This window comes from Aquarana catesbeiana, linkage group LG11 (genome assembly GCF_042186555.1).
Source record: "Aquarana catesbeiana isolate 2022-GZ linkage group LG11, ASM4218655v1, whole genome shotgun sequence".
Lineage (NCBI taxonomy): Eukaryota > Metazoa > Chordata > Amphibia > Anura > Ranidae > Aquarana > Aquarana catesbeiana.
The window spans coordinates 251,648,030-251,670,448 of NC_133334.1; the positions used below are offsets into that span (position 1 = coordinate 251,648,030).

The 22,419-nt window shown below is 42.6% G+C and overlaps 1 protein-coding gene across 1 annotated transcript in view; it reads right to left on the reverse strand.

Annotated features, from left to right (window-relative positions):
• Positions 1 to 22,419, reverse strand: part of CMTM4 (CKLF like MARVEL transmembrane domain containing 4) — a 61,067-nt gene that overhangs the window by 17,166 nt on the left and 21,482 nt on the right. The window contains exon 2 of the mRNA XM_073605574.1: positions 17,813 to 17,989. Coding sequence (XP_073461675.1) covers positions 17,813 to 17,989 — 177 coding nt within the window. The remainder of the gene's footprint in view (positions 1 to 17,812; positions 17,990 to 22,419) is intronic.

Genomic DNA, 22,419 nt, shown 5'->3' on the forward strand with positions numbered 1-22,419 from the left:
GTCGTCTTTGTTTGCATTGTGAGCTCAGTCTGAGTTGTCCAGGTTTGTGAATGGTTTTCTTTATGCCAGTTACTTCCTTGATACACAGAAATTAAATGGCAACCACTGAAACTCATAAAGGAGACTGGAAAGGGAGGAGGTCGTCTTTCTGGGTTAATGTTCTTTAGCCAAGAATGAGAAGAATGAATTTCAGTTTTAGTAAGCACAATGCCAACCTCCTGTAATTCTTACAGACGTGCACATATTTAAGAAATAATCCCAAACCAAAGGTGGTAAAGCTCATGTGATTTCATATTTCAGCAGAATTTCTGCACCGTGGAGTCATGTGACCGGTCTAATCATGGGAAAGGAAGTGGTTTCATATTAATCATCACTGGAATAGTTTTTCGCAGACTCTAGGAGTCTTTTACTTTGCAAAAGTATTCACCCCCTTGGCTTTTTACCTATTTTGTTACATTACAGCCTTTAGTTCAATGTTTTGTTTTTTTTAATCTGAATTATATGTGATGGATCAGAACACAATAGTCTAAGTTGGTGAAGTAAAATTAGAAAAATATATACATAAAACTATTTTTCAGAAATAAAACCGCCTTTGTTTTGAAGCCCATAAAAAGCTCTGGTGCAACCAATTACCTTCAGACTCGGTTCACACAGGGGCGACTTGTCAGGCGACCTAGTCGCCTGACAAGTCGCCTCCCGTTCTGTATAATGGAACCGTTCTAATCGGAGCGACGCAAGTCGCTCCGACTTAGAAAAAGGTTCCTGTACTACTTTGGGGGCGACTTGGGGCGACTTGCATAGACTTCTATACAGAAGTCGTTTTGCAAGTCGCCGTGGCAGTCGTGTGCAGGTCGCCTCGGTGAGGCGACCTGCAAGCGTTGCCGCCCCTGTGTGAACCGAGTCTCAGAAGTCACATAATTCGTGAAATGATGTCCACCTGTGTGCAATCTAAGTGTCACATGATCCGTCATTACATATACACACCTTTTTAAAGGCCCCAGAGGCTGCAACACCCAAGCAAGAGGCACCACTAACCAAACACTGCCATGAAGACCAAGGAACTCTACAAACAAGTAAGGGACAATGTTGTTGAGAAGTACAAGTCAGGGTTAGGTTATAAAAAAAATATCCAAATCTTTGATGATCCCTAGGAGCACCATCAAATCTATCATAACCAAATAAAAAGAACATGGCACAACAGCAAACCTGCCAAGAGACGGTCGCACACCAAAACTCACGGACCGGGCAAGGAGGGCATTAATCAGAGAGGCAGCATAGAGACCTAAGGTAATCCTGGAGGAGCTGCAGAGTTCCACAGCAGAGCCTGGAGTATCTGTACATAGGACGACAATAAGCAGTACGCTTCATAGTTGGGCTTTATGGTAGAATGGTCAGAAGAAAGCCATTACTTTCAGCAAAAAACAAAATGGCACGTTTTGAGTTTGCGAAAAGGCATGTGGGAGACTCCTAAAATGTATGGAGGAAGGTGCTCTGGTCTGATGAGACTAAAATGTAACTTTTTGACCATCAAAGAAAACGCTATGTCTGGTGCAAACCCAACACATCACATCACCCAAAGAACACCATCCCCACTGTGAAACATGGTGGTGGCAGCATCATGTTGTGGGGATGTTTTTCAGCAGTCGGGACTGGGAAACTAGTCAGAGTTGAGGGAAAGATGGATGGTGCTAAATACAGGGATATTCTTGAGCAAAACCTGTACCACTCTGTGTGTGATTTGAGGCTAGGACGGAGGTTCACCTTGAAGCAGGACAATGAAACCAAAAACACACTGCTAAAGCAACACTTGAGTGGTTTAAGGGGAAACATGTAAATGTGTTGGAATGGCCTAGTCAAAGCCCAGACCTCAATCCAATAGAAAATCTGTGGTCAGACTTAAAGATTGCTGTTCACAAGCGCAAACCACCCAAATTGAAGGAGCTGGAGCAGTTTTGCAAGGCGGAATGGGCAAAATTCCCAGTGGCAAGGTGTGGCAAGCTCATAGAGACTTATCCAAAGTGACTTGGAGCTGTGATAGCTGCAAAAGGTGGCTCTACAAAGTATTGACATTAGGGGGGTAAATAGTTATGCACACTGACTTTTTCTGTTATTTTGTCCTATTTGTTGTTTGCTTGACAATAAAAAAAAAAAATCTTCAAAGTTGTGGGCATGTTCTGTAAATTAAATGATGCAAATCCACAAACAATCCATGTTAATTCCAGGTTGTGAGGCAACAAAACACAAAAAATGCCAAGGGGGTGAATACTTTTGCAAGGCACTGTATATTCCACGTACAAAAGAACGATACTAAGCATTGACTTTCCATGAATATTTGTGTGCTATCTACAGAGCGTGCATTACAATATCACATAATAAAGCCCTGAACTCAAAGTGTATATATAAATCCTGACAACGGCCTTTTTTAGCATTGAAAGTGTTGTGTTACATCTGTTCAATAAGTGAAAAAAAAACAAAAAAAAAAAAAAAAACCATTTGTTCCTGCCAGAATCATGTGCTATAGGATTGTACCGATACCAATATCGGTACTGATACTAAGCATTTGCACGCCTATATCTGAAACAATATTTTCCAGCTCGGTTCTTTCAGCTGACAGCTGAAATGTAAAAAAAAACAAAAAAACAAAAAAAAAACAAACGGCAATTATCAGTTGTTAAGGCAGAAGGTTTTTTTTTTATCTTAATGCTTTTGCTTTTGTTTTGTAAACGAGACTTCACAATCACTTTAAGGTCCCTTTCACACGATCGGACCGTTCAGGTCCGCCTGTCAGTTTTGACGGCGGACCTGAACGGGTGCTCCATGTTAGTCTTTGGAGCGACGGATGTCAGCGGGGACATGTCCGCTGACAGCCGACCCGGTCCGATCCGCTGAAAGCAGACGGATGGCCCTACGTCCAGATCCGTCGCTGGCGGATCGGATCGGGTGAAATCTGATGAAAATGGACATGCTGTCCATTTTCATCCGATCTCTCCATAGGAAGCAGCGGCGCCTGACAAGCCCCTCCCTGCTCAGTGAGCAGAGAGGGACCTGTCATCCTCCGGCTCAGCAGAGATCAACGGAGAGATCTCCCGCTGAGCCGGCGGACCGAGGCGGACTCCGTGGAAACGGAGTCCACCTTGTGTGAATGAGGCCTAACAACCGATGACTCATTCAGCTGTCAGTGGGGTTCCCCTGTTGACAGCTGAAGTGTAAACATTGAAGCAAAAAAAGCAGCCAGGCAATCTTTATTAACAACATTGTTCAGCCACTAAAACAGAAAGGTAAAAAAGAAACGTTGTTTCTTTTTGTATCTTTCAGTTTCTTCATCTACAGATCAAAGGGATGAACTTCAATCTGCATATGAAGTCAGTTTACAGCAACCTACAGCAAGTAACAAAAAAAACATTATTTGTTTTTTGCTTTTTATTAAATGTTCCTCGGTTTAATCCCTTATTAACCCATAATTTACTCCAAACAGCCTTAATTAACTCCTTATTCTCCTTCTCCATTTTGTGTATATTATTAACTTATTACGTGAGAAAAAAAAAAAAAAAAGGGAAGGGTAAGAGAAGGGGGAGAAGGGGGAGAAGGGGGAGAGTGGAAGAGGTAATCAAATGCCTCAGAGGGAGCCATGCAGTACAATCAGCATACGCCACACAATCACAAATTTAATTTAATAGTCTGATCAGCACACAACAAATACAGAAAAAAAAAAAAAAAAAAGATATAAAAGAAACGTTGTGGATCATTCTCCTTCTCCATTTAATTATTTTGCTTCAGATTTTTTTTTGCTCACCTCTATTTTATAAACACATATTTACAAGTTTCACACTGAAAAAAAGCGCGGGTGAGCGGCGGAAGGTGGCGGGCGGAATGTCCCGTCCCGCTGCTTGTAATAACAGGCGAGTTGGCTGCTGAGCTGCATCTGTTGTTACAATAAAGCTGACCGTCTAAAGAACAGTACCGGTGTGAAGCCTGCAGGCATCACCCTTGTAAAACCCCTTGCAGCAATATCGGTAACATCGGGTACGTTTGTGACTGATTCACAAAAAAGTGAATATCGGCCGCACCGATAATCGTCGATCTCTAATAATAATAGGAGATCTAGCGCCTCGTATAAAAATGTGCTCCAAATGCTGCCTAATGGAGTCCTAGAACAGCAATAAAACCTCAACAGAAGAAAAAAGTACATCACAAAACAATTCGAAAAGACCACAAAGTTAGACGACAACCTGGCTTGCATTTTACAGCTCATTCATAAAATGCAGGTTTCGGTGCACAGCCCACAGTGCCCTACAGAGTTCTCTCTACTTAAAGCGGAGGTCCGCCCACCACAGCAAAGATTAAAAGCCAGCAGCTACACATACTGCAGCTGCTGACTTTTAATAATCAGACACTTACCTGTCCTGGAGTCCAGCGATGTCGGCACCGCAGCTGATGTTTCCTCCATGTTACTCCATTGTGAGTAAGGGATTCCGGCAGTGTAGCCTTACGGCTTCACGCCGAGAACCCTACTGCTCATGCGCGAGGCTCCGCTCCTCTCTCCTACTGGCCCGGCAGCCGGGGGCGGAGGAGGCAGGGCAGTTTTTTCCACTGGGCATGCTGGGCAGTTGCCCGGGGGCCCCACTTGCCTGGAGGGCCCCATCCAGGGCCGATCCTCAGCGCTGCAATCTGCTGCTTAAGTTGACTGACTGCACTGATTGCTCACTTGCTAGAATCGCCGGCCGCCCGGCGTCTAGCTAGCAACCAGTGACGTCAGTCAGAGGCCGCGGCCTCCCTAGCATTCATAGCGCGCCGTGGCCGCCCCTGGTGGCTAGTGAACAAGCTCCGCCCACCTCTGCCATGTTTTTCAGACAGCGTGGAGAGGGAGCAGAGCGGAAAGATGGCCCTGATTGATAGCTGGCGCTGCCTTGCTGCTGTGAGTGACACACTGTACTGCACCAGGCCGGCGGCCTCAAGTAAGCCTAACACTGTCTACTTAAGCAAGTTCAAGTTGTGCATCAAGCACAGCCACTGTCTGTGCCCCTCAAACACAGCCACTGTGCCCATCAAAGCTGCCACCGTGCCATCAAAGCTGCCACCGTGCCCATTAAACACAGCCACTGTGCCCAAACACAAGCACTGTGCCCATCAAACACAGCCACTGTGCCCATCAAACACAGCCACTGTGCCCATCAAACACAGCCACTGTGCCCATCAAACACAGCCACTGTGCCCATCAAACACAGCCACTGTGCCCATCAAACACAGCCACTGTGCCCATCAAACACAGCCACTGTGCCCATCAAACACAGCCACTGTGCCCATCAAAACACAGCCACTGTGCCCATCAAAACACAGCCACTGTGCCCATCAAAACACAGCCACTGTGCCCATCAAAACACAGCCACTGTGCCCATCAAAACACAGCCACTGTGCCCATCAAAGCTGCCACTGTGCCCATACGCAGCCACTGTGCCCATCAAACGCAGCCACTGTGCCCATCAAACGCAGCCACTGTGCCCATCAAAAGTTATATTGTCCAAACATTGTGTTAATGTTTAAACACTGATTTGTTGGAAGTACCAAGAAATATAGCCTTATTGATAATTTGCATTTTTATTCTCGTGCGTGATTGTGTAGACAGGGCCCCAGTGCACTGTATTGCCCCGGGGCCTATAATGCTCTTAAGATGGCCCTGCGGGGGAGGAAGCCCTGCGGTGACCTCAATACCCGCGGCTGAGGCTCCCGGAAGTGGTGACAGCATACCTTTGAAAGACGGGTATCCTGCCCCCCCTTCCCCCTCGAAAGGTGCCAAATGTGGCACCGGAGGGGGAGAGGAGTACAACGAGCGGAAGTTCCACTTTTGGGTGGAATTCCGCTTTAACAAAGAGGCCTATCATAGGACTTTGTCAGGTCACGTGACTAGGGTCCCAAGGCAAAAGGGGAATGCAATGTACATTTGTGAAATGTGCGTTACTTTTTTTTTTTCTTTTTTAACAGTGCCATGACCTCTGATAAGGCCACAATGGCCATTACTCTACTTCATAAAAGGACTCCTTAGAGTAGCTGTGAAAAGAGGAGTGTATCAGTGCTGCTGTCCAACTTTTTCCGGTATATATTCATTCATGTATTGAAATAGCGTTTTTGTCATGAATAATTGGTGCCTTTTGGCATACAAAGCATGTTGATTTAGCTTTGCAGAACCCAGTAACAATACTACTGCTGACAATGGTGACATTTGCATTGGATCTCCTAGCAGGAACACGCCATGGTCTTGTTTACCTGCTCTTGTGACAGGTACATTCAGCAGACCAAATCCGACTTCCAAGGACCTGACTTCCCCTGTTGACCCAGTGAAAGGAGCGCAGATAGATGGGGAGGACACACTGCAGACGTCAGAGCAAGTGGCTGAGAGCCATTCTAGGGGGCAATCCAGCAATAGACTGAGCAGCTTCTAGTCTTTGTTACATTCAAAGCACGACTACAACTGATAGTAGTACTAGAATAGAAAAGGGAAGGCAGAAAACCTGCAAAACTCCACTGTTCAGGGATATGCTTAGTTTGTAATGATTTTTTTTAGACACAGGTGAACTTTAATGTGTATGTAAACCAGGGTGGATATAAATCAATGATTTTTTTTTTTAATCAGATTTTTTGGAATTAAATCAATTTTTTGGATTTTAATCAAATTTGTTTTAATTACCGTATATACTAGAGTATAAGTCGTTCTGAGTATAAGTCGAGGCCCTAATTTACCACAAAAAAAATGGGAAAAACTTATTGACCCGAGTATAAGACGAGGGTGAGAAATGCGCAGCTACTGTAATTGGAAAAGAGGGTCAACAATGCCCATTTGCAGCATCACTGTTCCCATTTGCATGCCTCACTGTGCCCATTTGCAGCCATAGGTCCCCTAAACTTAAAACTCGGTAGTTAAGGGTTCCTAGATGCCCCCTAGCTGCAGCCAAAATTTGGGGTCTCTGAACCCAAAGGGTCCCGAAATGACATTGCTGCAGATGGACACAGTTGACCGAATTTGGGGCCCCGTATCTCGGGGCCCCAAAAATCAGTTCAGAAAATGTCAAGCACTTTTCTGCAGCAGAGAATGACATTTTCTGAACCGATTTTGGGGCCCCATATCTCGGGGCCACTTGATGCTAGGAACTTGAGCTTTGGATATGTGTTGGTACCAGTTCCACTGGATTTGCACACCAAATTTGGGGTTCCTAGCCCTAAGTGGCCCTGAGATACGGGGCCCCAAATCGGTTCGGAAAATGAAATTTTTTGCTGCAGAAAAGTGCTTGACTCGAGTATAAGTCGAGGGGGGCACTTTCAGCACAAAAAAATGTGCTGAAAAAATCGACTTTTACTCGAGTATATACGGTAAATGCTTTTGGAGTAAAAAAATCAATGCAAAGATAGTTTTCTAGTTAAGATACATTAATAATTTAGTTTATTCAGCATGAAATGGAGCTTAGTTATGTAGCATGAGGTTGTATATTCTTCAATATTTACATTTTTGGTAAACTCATTCATTGAATCCAAGCAGACATAACATGCACTGCATTGATGCATTCACACAAATGTCACAGTAACCATGAGCTAAAACCAAGTTCAGGAATATTTCTTTATCCATTGTTTTTCAAATCTATGTACACTACAAACTGTATGACTGAATTGGTTCTGATATCACTGTTTTACTAACCTGACAGCTTATTATTCTGAATAGGAAACCTTCTCTATTTTTGCAAATATTAAAGATTCTAACTACCAGCAAGAATAAGTCGTCCTTACCTTTAAAGAGCACCTGTCATTTCAGCTCCATCATGGCAGTGCCCGTTAGCGAGCATCCACTCACCTGTTGCCGCCACGTCCCTCACCTTGTTGTGTCACTGCCGCATCAACAGCTGTCACATTAAAGTGAATGGGACTGTCGGGGAGTCAACAGCAGGTCAGAGGAGGAGCTGCCCCTTCCCAGAAGGCATTGCAAACAGGAAATGATGCGATGGGCCGCGGCCAGGGAGGAGGAAGTGAAAAATGAATACAGCAGATATACAGTAGGTGCTGAGAAAAAAAATTTAAAAATATTCAATTTGTTTACAGTGCACAGTTTAGTGAGGGATGCTGAAGAGTTGTAAAAGTGGGAGGAACTCCACTTTAAAATCAAGTTTATTTAAATCAAGCCTTTTTTACTATTGATTTAAATTGCGATTTAAATCAAATCCACCCTGATGTAAACCCTTAAATTGACCTTCTCTCATTTGCTACCTTTGTTGCACTGAAATCTTTAACAATGCTATCAGCCCTGCTGCCCGAGTTCTCTGAACTACAGCGCATCCCCCCTATGCTACTGAGTAGAGGAAAGCGGGAAGTGTTCCGCAGTCCTGACTCTCCCTGTCCTAGGGGGACAATACTGCTCCTCTAATAGATACAGGTTTAGAGAGTGAACATTGTCATTCCAGGACAGAAAGCGTGTTACTGGCAGGATCACCAGTTGAAAATAAAGAAAACAGTTTCAAAAAGCCTGTTATGGACTACAAAGCACCTCCGATTTCCTCATCTCCAGTATATAAAGAGAAGGTGTTCTGTAGTTCATAGAAGGTAGCTGGTAAGGCTGATAACATTGTTAGAGATTCCAGTTCTATGCACCCAAAGTTACAAAGACACTGGATTTCTTGCAGGATCAACAGGTATTTTTCTGCACTTGAAGAAAAACTTTTTTCTGCAAAAAAAAAAAAAAAAAAATGCATTCAACACATCTAAGAATTGGTATACATCTTTAACAGGTAAGACGGCATTGTTATATAATTTAACCACTTGAGTCCTGAGTGCCATTTAAAAAATGGCACATAGACAATGGGGTGGATTTACTAAAGGCAAACAGACTTTTTACTTTCCAGTTTAACTCATGTTCCCCAGAGATTAGTGAATTTGGGTATTCTTGAAGCTTCACCAATCAGGTGCAAGGAAAATGAAAAAAAAAAAAAAAAAAAAAAAATTCTCAGCAGAGATTCACCATATTCACTAAAGCTTTGCACAGTGCATTTATCAGTGCATCAGGAGATAGATTGGGAACTGTGGAAGAAGGAGAGGATCAGAGAAGACAGGATCAAAACAGCCTTTTTTTACACAATGTGGAGGATTAACCCCTTAGGTTCCACATAGAGTATACAAGCATGCTTTACTGCATATATACACTGATTTTACTGTTCTGGGTTTAGTCACATTTTAAATTTTTAAAACAAACGATTGGCTCCTGGGCTTCTAATCTTGCTACACAGTGCTCCATAGGGGAGCTTTTAACAGATCACTCTAAACACCAAGCTTCTGAAAGGACTCCTGCCTTGTAGAGCTGCATGATTAATCGTTAAAAAAAAATAAAAAATCACGATCTCAATTCAACCCCCCTCACGATCTTAATCAGCCATTTCCGAGATTCTATGGAAACAGTGCAGAGCTGAGCTGTCAAAAATAAAAAAAATTAAAAAAATAAATAAATAAAAAAAATTTTTTTTTTTAAATTAAAAAAAAAGGCGGCAAATGTTTATCAACATTCCTCAGCACTGAGAGATAGAGAAGAGATACAAAGTAACATTTAGTCCTTGTAGATCAAAGGGATGAACTTCAGTCTGTAAATGAAGTTAGTTTAACCACTTAAAGAGGAACTGCAGTCTGCTCACATAATTTGTAATAAAAATGTCTTTGCCATTCTGAAGCTTCCCTCCAACCACTTTGCATATTATTTTTTTATATACTGTGATTCTGTATTTGCCAAATATGCTGCAGAAATCTCCCTCCACTGAGTCTGGCTGCATCCATTTTAACTGTGGGCAGCTGAAGCTGCTGCCTGTTCACTTCCTGGATTTACACAGACACACAGAGGCACACCTCCAGCTCTGCAGCCCTGCAGCTCTCATTGGCCCTCTTATGACTCATCCCCCCTCCCTTCCTGGCAAACACTCACTAGAGTGAAAGAGAGAGCTGTGTATGATGTCAAAAGCCTAGGCTTTTTACCAGACAAGAAGCAGGAAGTGGGTTGTAGAAATTATTTACTGGCAGAAAAAAAATGTTTTACTATCCAAAGTTAAAGCAACAAGGGCAGAAAATTTAATAGATGGAAAGTTGAAAAAATTACTGAAGGTTTCTAAGTCTAAGCCTTTTTCTCACACTTGTTGCTTACAAGTTAAAATCAATATTTTTTGCTAGAAAATAACTTAGAACCCCCAAACATTATATAGATATTTTTTAGCAGAGACCCTAGAGAATAAAATGGCGGTCGTTGCAATTTTTTATGTCACACTGTATTTGCCCAGCGGTCTTTCAAATGCAATTTGTTGGGGGGAAAAAAAAAACACACTTCAATGAATTAAAAAAAAAAAAAACGAAACAATAAAGTTAGCCCAATTTTTTTGTATAATGTGAAAGATGATGTTACACCGTGAGAATTGTGATCTTTATTCTAAGCAAAAAAAATTGTGATTCCCCTTTTATCCAGAACTGTGCACCTCTACTGCCTTGTAAGGGCAGAGTTGGAGCAGCCTTAAAGTGGTTGTAAACCCTGTAAAAAAACAAAACAAAAAAAATAAACCTGCAAGACAAAAGGCATAATGAGCTAGTTTGCACTGGATACTAGCTCATTATGAAATACTTGCCTTACAACGAAGCCCCCACAGCGGCGCCCAACATGTTCCCCAACAATCACTTCCGGGTTCGCAAACTCCGGCCCTGCGAGTGGCCGGAGCTGCGATGACGTCACTCTTGCGCATGCGCATGGGAGCCCTCGGTTCCGGCAAGAAGCTCTGAAGTTTCGGCACGATAAGAAATACCTTCAGAACGCATGCGTCTCTGACGTCAGCGGCTGCATGCAGGGTGAATATCTCCTAAACAGTGCAGATTTAGGAGATATTCATTTTACCTACTCCTATTTAAGTGTGAATTTAGGCTCGGTTCACACAGGGGCAACCCGACTCACAGCGCGACTTTGCAAGGTGATTTGGAGGCGATTTCAGAGCGACTTACAACGCGACTCAAAGTTGCCTCCAGGACAGGCAACTTTGGCTGTGGCCAATCACAGAATAATCAGCTCTCTGGGAGGGAGGAGTTTGCCTGGGTAAACCAATTTTTTTTCCCGTAAAGTCGCTTCAATATAGATGGAAATCCGACTTGGAGGCAATTTCCATTGAAATCTATGGGTACAAGTTACCTAGAAGTCGCCTTGACGTAGTACAGGAACCTTTTCTGAAGTCGGAGCAACTTCAGTGGTGTACATTAAGACAGCTCTCATTCACTTCAATAGAATTTCTTATGTCCCGCGACTTGGGGCAACTTGAGGTCTGACAAGTGGGATCCCAGGTTGCTGTAGTGTGAACCGAACAGTGTAAAAAATATACTAAAACAATATAATGTGAAAAAGAAGAGATACGAGGTTGCTGCTCAAAACCAATTGTGTTCCCACAGAAAATTCAAATAAACCTATAATCAAAAGTGAAGCACTACCTCACCAATATATGTCATTAACCACTTCAGCCCCGGACCATTTGGCTGGCCAAAGACCAGAGCACTTTTTGCGATTCGGCACTGCGTCGCTTTAACTGACAATTGCGCAGTCGTGCGACGTGGCTCCCAAACAAAATTGACGTCCTTTTTTCCCACAAACAGAGCTTTCTTTTGGTGGTATTTGATCACCTCTGCGTTTTTTATTTTTTGCGCTATAAACAACATATAAAAAAAGCAATATTTTTAACTTTTTGCTATAATAAATTTCCCCCAAAAATATATAGTTGACTAAGCACTCCTTTTAGTGCGAAACGCGTAAGTTTGTTTCACTTTGCTGTGACCTGTATTTTGGATGACACCTTATTGAATAAAGGCAAATATCTTTGGAGTGCGGCTGTCCAGGATTTCTTTGATGTCTAACTGCCATAGCATTGCCAGCATCTGGACTTCTAGACTGAAGGAGATGCCTTTTACCTTGATCTGACCCACCTGGAGCGGTGCTACTCTCTCTCTCTCTACTTGGATTCCTGGACTTGGCAAATTTAAAGGAACGTACCTGTACGCCCATTTGCCTGTCTGTGCCATTCTGTCGACGTATATGTACATGCGGCAGTCGGCAAGTGGTTAACAATTAATGTTCCCCTCACCTCCCCAGTTCATGGTGTGCAGGCAGTGAGGAGATGATGTGCTGTAACCTTTAGCAATCAATCAGTGAGTAGTAATGCTTTGAACTAACCTCCTGCAACCAATCATTGAGCGGTAAGGATATGCAGTAACCTCTAGGAGCCAATCACTGAGCAGTAACAATGTGCAGTAACCTCTAGCAACCAATTAGTGAGCAGTATTGATGTACAGTATTCTCTAGCAACCAATCAACAAGCAGAAGTCATGTGCTGTAACCCTTTAGAAAATAAACAGTGAGCCATAATGTGTGCTGTAACCTCTAGCAATCAATCAGTGAGCAGTAATGCTTTGAACTAACCTCCTGCAACCAACCATTGAGCGGTAAGGATATGCAGTAACCTCTAGGAGCCAATCACTGAGCAGTAATAATGTGCAGTAACCTCTAGCAACCAATTAGTGAGCAGTATTGATGTACAGTATTCTCTAGCAACCAATCAACAAGCAGAAGTCATGTGCTGTAACCCTTTAGAAAATAAACAGTGAGCCATAATGTGTGCTGCAACCTCTAGCAGCCAGTCAGTGAGCGGTAATGATACACTGTAACCTCCGGAAACCAATCGCAATCCCTGCCTGATCTGATTCAGTAAACTGATTTTGAGTCTAGCTGCTATTTATTGTATGTCTCAGAGCGTGTGGAGTGTGAAATTGCATGGAAGAGGGGGCCCAAGAAAATGTTTTTCCAGGGTCCAGTCAATATTAAAGATGGCCCTGGGTATAAATCCAGCGGTCTTTAACTCCAGTGGATGGACTCCAATTCCCTTATGGGTTATCCCTCATAAGCATTGGTATCATAAGGGTAAGAAGAAAATTGACATAGTGCATAACTGTAAAAAAAAAAAAAAAAAAATGTTATTCAAAAGATAAAAAAGGTTCCAATCATATTTGCAAATGCACTACCCCTGGTGCATGCAGGTAGTTTGGATCAATTAAGCATCTGCAGATCCTCGGCCCTGCTTCTCCTATGGGTGACTATATGCTTTCTGGTAATACACGATGACGTCACAAGCTCTGCCCCAACACGTTTAGTCACTGCCCACGTGATAAACCCCTTTTGCCCAGACCTCTTGATAAAGTCACGTGGGCAGTGACGAAATGCGTCAGGGTGGAGCTTGTGACGTCATTGCGTATTACCAAGAAGCATACAGTTACTCACGGGGGAAGCAGAGCCGAGGATCTGCAGATGCTTAATTGATCCAAGGGGAGTCCTACCCCCACTATACAGAACTACAGGGGTAGTGCATTTAAAAATGTGAGTGGAACCTTTTTATCTTTGAATAAAATACAGTTATACATTATGTCAGTTTTCTTCTTATCCTTATGATACCAATGCTTATGAGGCATAACACATACAGGAATAGGAGTCCATCCACTGGAGTTAAAGACCACTGGATTTATACCCAGGGCCATCTTTAATATTGACTGGACCCTGGAAAACCATTTTCTTGGGCCCCCTCTTCCTTGCAATTTCACTCTCCACATGCTCTGAGACATACAATAAATAGCAGCTAGACTAAGTGGAAGGCGCAACTAGACCCCATTAGAGTCATCCTGGGAGGTGAGCGCATAGTATTGACTGGTGGAGGGCACATTCGGTGTACATAGAAGTTCACTACCATTATTGATTACCCACGATTGGACACTTTAAGGATTGCACAATGTGTACAGATGAATGCACAATATAAATGGACTGGACGAATTATGTTTTGAAGTTTTTATTTCATGCTAGTAGTTTTTGATGGACACTTTTATAGTTTGATTTGACATTACGGTACACCAGTGAACTGTTTAAACTCTTGGATCCTCTATAGGATACATCTATTGGTGAGATAGCACTTCACTTTTGATTATAGGCTTACCTGTAGGTAAAAATCACAAAGCGGGGTATACAACAGCTTTAAAGGAGAAGTCCAGCCTGAGCTCGTTTGGCTGGGCTTCTCCTAAGGGTCACAGGAGTGCAATCTGTTTTGCATTTCTGTGACCCGTTTTCAGCGGAAAACGGTCTGAAGTCTGCTGATGTCACTAAAATCAGTCAAGGCAACGCGAAATCCCGACTTCAGAAGTCTCAGTGGCTGGCTGTGGAGGGGCCACTCCCTGCCCCTCCACAGCTCAGCGCTCCAATGAGCGTGGAGGAACAGAGCAGGAGAGCTGCTGACTAACAGTCAGCAGCTCTCCTCTCAGGAAGGAGTGAGAACCGAGCTATCGGAGGTGTGCGGTGGCTCGGTTCTCAGTGCAGAGATGCCGGGGGACAGCTGCATCATCTGTCTGATGCTGCATCCACCTAGGTAAGTATGAATCTAAAAAGAAAAAAAAAAAAACAAAACAAAACACATACTTCTCTTTTAAAGTGGTTGTAAAGGCCAAATGTTTTTTACTTGAATGCATTCTCTTTATTAAGATAAAAAGCCTTTTAGGTCCCCTCCCCTCCCTCCCTAAATACTTACCTTAGCCTGATCCCAGTGCAGCGCTGTGCCTGAGAGCAGTGGTGTTGCTCTTTCTCTTCCTCCTTACTGGACTCAGTGAAAGTAGTGGAAGCCATTGGCTCCTACTGCTGTCAATCAAATCCAGTGATGAGGGATCGGGGGCAGGGCCAAGCCACCCTGTGTGTCAATAGACGCGCACAGTGCGGCTCAGAATTGAGCCCACATGCATGCCCTAGTAGCAAGGAAGGCAAGAGGAGCCAGAAGCGCCGGCTGGAGGATCGGGGTTCTGTGCAAAACGATCGCACAGTGCAGGTAAGCATGTTTGTTATATTAAGAAAAAAAAAATTAAACAAAAAAAAAAAAAGAATTAAGTAAAAATAATCACTTTAACTCTCCTCTTCCTGCTGCAACACCTGCCCTGGTATTATATATATGCTTCTTCTTCGGACTGCACGCTATCAATCCACCAGCCTATTTAAAGGTGTTTGCTCCAAATAGAGGATTAGTTTCTCTCTACATGAATATATATAGTTTTACTATTACAGATGCGCACACTTTAGAACAAAACAGGCTTTTTACTGCCTTTCTTTCTTTCCCCCTCTCGCTTTCTTAGACCTGAGAATTTGGAGGGGTCTTTTGCCTCAATGCTGATAGCTCTGGGCTGTTTTTTGGATAAGGGTGCCCTTTGTGTTTGACCTCGTTTTTAAGCCTGGAAAATCTTCCCCCCCCACAGGCTCCCCTTATCAGCTCCCCTCATCGGCTCCCATTAATCGGGCTGACCTTTGGCAGCGGATTTTCTCCCCTTCTTTTTAAAATGAATGCAGTATTGGTGATTCTCAAGAAATATATGGTTAGAATTCATATTCTATTATTCTAACACATTTACTGTAAAGTTTACCTATATATGTTGTTATATGATGAATGCCTACTGCTTCTCTGTTTTCTATTTAATTGTAGACAACCAATTATTGAACCACTACCCCTGAAGAAGAGGTTCTATTGTTACTAACCTTGAAACGCGTCGGTCACCCTCTGTCCTAGTTCTGTACACTGGACAGAGTCAAGTGGTTATTTTGTTTGTATATACATGTGTTTCTTTTTGATATTTCACCTGTAAAATATATATGGTATGCATCCAATTTTGACTTTTAACGTTATATCCTCAATTTTAACTTTTCTAATAAAAATATGAATATATTTTCAAATACATCTTGATTGGGATGTGGGCAGCAACTCCTTTTCCATAGTTCTATGGAAAGACCATAATATACTTCCTGCTGCAACAGATCACTCCAATTGAGTTGATTGCAGGGTTTCAAGAGAAAGCAAAAAGGTGCAATGTGATACCGCAAACATGCTTGATATTATTTCTCTATACTAAAGGGGCCCAAGCGTTATAACAAAAAGTGTAATGTCAGTTAACTTAAATGATTTTAGCAAATGGCTGCAATATAACAAAAAATTTAAGGGGGTCTGAATACTTTCCGTCCCCTATATATATATATATATATATATATATATATATATATATATATATATATATATATATATATATATATATATATATATTTAGATAGATAGATAGATAGATAGATAGATAGATTAATTCATGATTTTATAATAAAGTCCGTACATCAATATGATAAAAAAACCAAATTGTGTCATTAATTGCTAAGGAGAAAACTGCAAGTCCTTTTAAGATCAAAAGTTATATGCAGAACGCTTCATAGAGAGTTGCTGACACCAGAAGAGTCCACATCACACGTGTTCAAATATAGAGGGGGAAGTGTGCAAGGAAGCCCCTCCTTGGTAAACTCTTACCAGATAAGAGATTGTTCTTAGCGTGTGTATCTTTCAAACCAGTGGAACATCTTTACCGTCTTTTACTGAGGGTGGAGCCATACGACGTACGTGGACACAGCAGTGAGCTCAGGGAAATTCAGCTCCGATCCCCTCGTATGTGATATGTCGGGAGCAGTAGGAGACGCTGTGAAAACCTGATGTGATCTGTTGTTACTTTGTGAACACCGCTACAATTTCCCTTTCACACGATCGGACTGTTCAGGTCCGCCTGTGGGTTTTGACGGCGGACCTGAACGGGCGCTCCATGTTAGTCTATGGAGCGTCGGATGTCAGCGGAGACATGTCCGCTGACATCCGACCCCGTCCGATCTGCTAAAAGCAGACGGATGGCCCTACGTCCAGGTCCGTCGCTGGCGGATTGGATCGGGTGAGATCTGATGAAAACGGACATGCTGTCCGTTTTCATCCGATCCCTCCATAGGCGGCAGCGGCGCCTGACAAGCCCCTCCCCGCTCAGTGAGCAGAGAGGGACCTGTCATCCGCCGGCTCAGCAGAGATCAACGGGCAGATCTACCGGTGAGCCGGCGGAACAAGGCGGGCTCCGTGGAAACGGAGTCCGCCGCGTGTAAAAGGGGCCTAAGTGTACATCTTGAAGGGGGGTTTTTTCTCCTTGGTTTTAAATGATAAATAAAATTGTGTTAAACAAGATTACGCTATCTCCGATCCCCCTTTTTTTCTTCTTGAATAAACTGGATGATCTGAGTGCTTCTTTGCTCTGAACAAAGGAAGGAGGACACCAGTAAAGATGTTCCACTGGTTTGAAAGATACACACGCTAAGAACAATCTCTTATCTGGTAAGAGTTTATCAAGAGGGGGCTTCCTCGCACACTTCCCCCTCTATATTTGAACACGTGTGATGTGGACTCTCTTCTGGTGTCAGCAACTCTATGAAGCGTTCTGCATATAACTTTTGATCTTAAAAGGACAGTTTTCTCCTTAGCAATTAATGACACAATTTGGTATTTTATCATATTGATGTACGGACTTCATTGTAAGATCATGATTTAATAATCACATTTATTAGCGCTGCTCAAGTCCATCTGACTTTTTTATGTATTACTGTGGTTCTTTTCTTTCTTTTTAGAAAAGGGTTTTTTTAAGCAGCAGCTGTTACCATTAATTTGGGTTGATTTAATCAATTTGTCTTATAGTGTGCAATACTTCCTCAAGCGCTTGTTCTGTGTGACAATAGGTCCCTATTTTTACGGTCGCATATTTATATATATATATATATATATATATATATATATATATATATATATATATATATATATATATATACACATACACACACACACACACATATATACATACACACATACTGTGTGCATGACCGCATAGTAAACTGTGCAGACAGCAGGAGACTCACCGTCAGAATCCAGTTGATGTGAGGGACGCGCTCATGGAGAGACAGGCTGAACATAAGCAGTAATACACCGGTCACCACAAATGCGCTGCAGCTGACAAATTCAAAGAAATACAATCCTTCACATGGCGAGCATTCCATTATCGTCTCAATGCAGATAAATGCCAGCAGAGCCAGGAGCTGTCAACACAAAACACATCACAATTAGTTGTACAGAAACACATATTTATAAGCAACTCATCATTTCGAATGCTGTGTAGCTAATGTTGTGATCCATACACGCCTGCCAGACAGAACAGCCTGGACCTCTTTGCAGGCCACACTGCTCTAATGCAACACATCTTGGTCCAAGAGACCAAACTGATGGGGGCAATAGAAGAGAAGTGGCATATTGGTGGAAGTACTCTCTCCATTAGGCATGTTCATAGTATTAATGGAACAACACTGTGCAATAGAGGGCTGCCCCTCAAGGAACTACAAGGAGGTTAAATTAAGACAGCTGTATATAAATAGGTCTGATCTGTTAATACCTAATCAAATAACAGTTTTTTTAGTGGTGCACCGAAATGAAAAAAAATTCCGATGCCGAAACCAAAAATTCAGTGCACACTTGGCCGAAAACCAAAACCAAAATGGACAGTTTAAAAAAATATATTTTTTATATATAAAATTGTATTATATTCAACCTTTTAATTAAAATCATGAATATCAATTTATTTTCAGCCATTAACCGGCACCTTTTTTTCTATCAGCAAAAAGATGATAACCCTATCCACTTGTTGACCAAGCCTTTTCTGCACTCCTTGGAACTTCTTGCTCCTCTGCAATTGACATCGGGGTCATCAACATAGCCAATCTCTGTCATGTGACAGTGCTGGGGCTGAACGACTGGCGGCTAAGCCTGGGCAGCTTTGCAATGGAGTAGGTCACATGCATTTCGATATCCGAAAGTATCTTCGCTGCCTGCAGAGCAGGGGTCTCAAACTTGCGGCCCTCCAGCTGTTGCAAAACTACAAGTCCCATGAGGCATTGCAAGGCTGACAGTTACAAGCATGACTCCCTCAGTCAGAGGAATGATGGTAGTTGTAGTTCTGCAACAGCTGGAGGGCCACCAGTTTGAGACCCCTGCTGCAGAGGAAGAAGGAGCTGCAAGGGAGTGCAAGTAAGGGGAGTATATTTGGGTTGGGGGGTGCCTTTTTCCCCCAGAGACAATGAAAATTTTGAACGAATGAGGTATGGTGACGGTATCTATTTAAATCAACTAGATCCTAAAGACGGAGTCCAAGTTCTCTGGGCAATTTGGTGCTACTATCACAAAGCTCAAAAACAGCTGTTAGAGAGGGGTACGAGAATATGGGCTCTCACCACTTTCCATATGACCCTCTTTGACCTTCACACAACGAAGTTCCCATTTTCTTGCTGAAAATAGACATCCCCTTTAAAATGGATGGGAAAAAAAGTAACCAGTTTATTAGTTGCAGAAGGGGAATAATGTAAAAAAAAAAAAAGGGAAGGAGTCCGTCAGCTACTTCTTATAAACAATATATGATTTCACTTTAAGATCTGCTTTCCTGAGGAGCTGCCATCACAAAGAATTAAAGCTCCCAGATGACGGAAGTGACAAGTTAATATTTCCCCTTCTGAGTGTCAGGAAAATTAATCAGAGCTTGGGGAAGGCAGCCTTTCCCCTCACCGTCTCCGAATTTCCAGCGGATCGGAATTTCTCATAGTGTAAAGTGTTAGGCGTACGCACAGACATCTTTTTGCATAGAGGGCTGACGGCGGTATAAAATATGAGGCGACAGACGTCAAGGAACCAGCATCTGACCAAGCTTGGTTGTTTTGTTTCACGTTACACAGTTATACCCTAGTGAGTTTCAAGCAAATTATTTTCCTCCCAGAGGAAGTATAACTAAGATTACAAACATAAAAAATATGTGCACTGTTTAAAATGTCACATCTTCTTACTATAGCCAGATAAAATCAAGCAAGTTGCAAACCTCAGAGACTTTTTCCTTACTTTTTCCTCATTCTTGCTGTCTTAGTAATTTACTATATTCTTTTGACAGTTCCAGGTTCTCCACATATGGGGATGAAAGAAAAATAAAAATTTTTTCCTAGCATCCATTTAGACATTTTGCAATACTCCATACTAGACTGCAATTAGCCAACAAGCCCATCCCACTGGGTTGCCAGAAATACCCTATTTTAAACATAATCAGCCTATACCAGCCTCTAGCAACCTTTTCAAACACAGAGAAACCCTTGAAATAACAGTGGGAAGAATGCTCCTCACACTTGTGGTCATTGGGAAGAATGCTCCTCACACTTGTGGTCATTGGGAAGAATGCTCCTCACACTTGTGGTCATTGGGAAGAATGCTCCTCACACTTGTGGTCATTGGGAAGAATGCTCCTCACACTTGTGGTCATTGGGAAGAATGCTCCTCACACTTGTGGTCATTGGGAAGAATGCTCCTCACACTTGTGGTCATTGGGAAGAATGCTCCTCACACTTGTGGTCATTGGGAAGAATGCTCCTCACGCTTGTGGTCATTGGGAAGAATGCTCTTTACACTTGTGGTCATTGGGAAGAATGCTCCTCACACTTGTGGTCATTGAGAAGAATGCTCCTCACACTTGTGGTCATTGGGAAGAATTACCCCCTTACAGATAGCTAAATAAAAGATAAATGGTGTCAGTAGGAACTGATCTGTGAGAGACAGGAATTTCCCACGGAACCCCTAGCAACCTCTGGAGGAACCTAAGGTTCCAGGGAACCTTGGTTGAGAAACCCTAGTCTTTTTGCTCCTCTTCATTTACAGAAACGATCTACTGAAGGCATCCACCATACAGGAGTTCACAATTTCTTTGCTTACCAAGAGCCTTAAAAGAAAAATTCCAGGAATAGATATTTTTACATAGTTACGTTGGCCCAACTTGGGTCAATGTAACTATATGTATACCATGCATGTGAGAGCCCTCCTGAAGCTGGAAAACATTGAAGTAGACACCACTTCTCCAGTGATCTCCACTTGTATTCGGGTTAGGTACGAAGCAGCTGGCCTGCTGCATTGTGAACACAAGGAGGTCGCCCGCTCCGTATAGGTGCCATTCAGAGTTACGTTTTCATTTTCTTAATGAACGCAACTGTTCCCTGATTGGACAAGGTGGAGAGGTGGGGCATTGATGTCATGCTCTCCACCTCGTCCACAGTATGCATTGCATTCACTGAGAAAATATAAAGCCTTCTCTGAATAAAACAAATGCGGTTATATGCAAAACCCTGTGAACCACCTCCTCACCCTCCATTGACAATATATCTAGACACAATGAAAGTGATGAAGCCTAGAGGCACTTCGATTTTACACTGCTTTGTACTCCTGTGGTCTGTACTTTGTCACCCACAACCATGTGCCAAGCAAGTAAGAATATTGGTCACCCAGGCAGATGGTGCACTGTTAATACAGTCTTCAGGAACATGGGGCATTTCAAAAGCTAAACACTGCCAGGCCCTGGGCATGCCGCAGTGCAGAAATACAATATGCATCTCATTGGATCAGGAGGCAGATGGTGGGGGTTAGAGGGTCCTAAAAAAACACCTTAGAGTGAACCTGGTACAACCTAGGCAACCCAAACTGAGCATATTCAGAGGTGATCTTCACTGAAAACTCAAACGCACTTCAAAATGCAGACCAGACCTGGAAATTTATGCAGGTAAAAGTACTATATATATCTAAATATTTTTACCCGTAAAATTTGCTTGACCTCACCCCCTTCCACCATACAAGTCCCCTACTGGTTCCTAAAGTGTCACTAAACCCACATCCTAAAAAAAACTATCAATAAATGGTGTATAACATGCTGTTCATACTAAGAGATTTGTTTTCTGTATTCTGCAAAAAAACCTGGTTGATCCTGCTGTTCTCTGTCTCCACCTTCTGTTGTCAATAATGCAGTTAGGGGTTTCTTAGCTGAAACATGTCGGGTGGACCCCTCACGATTGTCGCTATATGATGTTTGAGCTGTTTCCTATCTTCTAATATGGGAGTCTGATTTTAATTATTTTAATAAACCAGTGTTTAAAAGTTATCACGCTATGTGAGTTTTCTTGCTCCTCAGATGGCATATGAACTACTCGTTTGGCTTATGTCGGAGTGTCTATGGATGTGGAAGCCGTGCTGTTACCCCCTTCTCTGCTGTATGCTGATGACATCTGACAAGACACACTGCTCAGACCTGTTGGTCATTAAGCCTTTTTGACTTGTATGGCGTATGTCATTTCAGGTCATTTAGTTCCGGTAAGCCTCTTCATTTTCTGGTGATGGCCCCGGCACCGATTTAAATCCTTTGTGCACTTGTGGTTCTCTCACTGTCTACTTACCTGCTAGATTTGGTGAAACTATCCACCTGCGAACCTAGGAGTTATATTTCCACCATTGTTTATGCACTACCCCCATAGATTTTTGGTGGCGTTTTTCACAAATTTTCTACATTTTCAATATGGACTATTATGTTTCAGGATTTTTTCTACAATATTTGAGTTGTTAGGTTTATGGAACCATCACGGTTTCCTTAATATTAGTCACTGTTATATTTGCCAATAAGGTG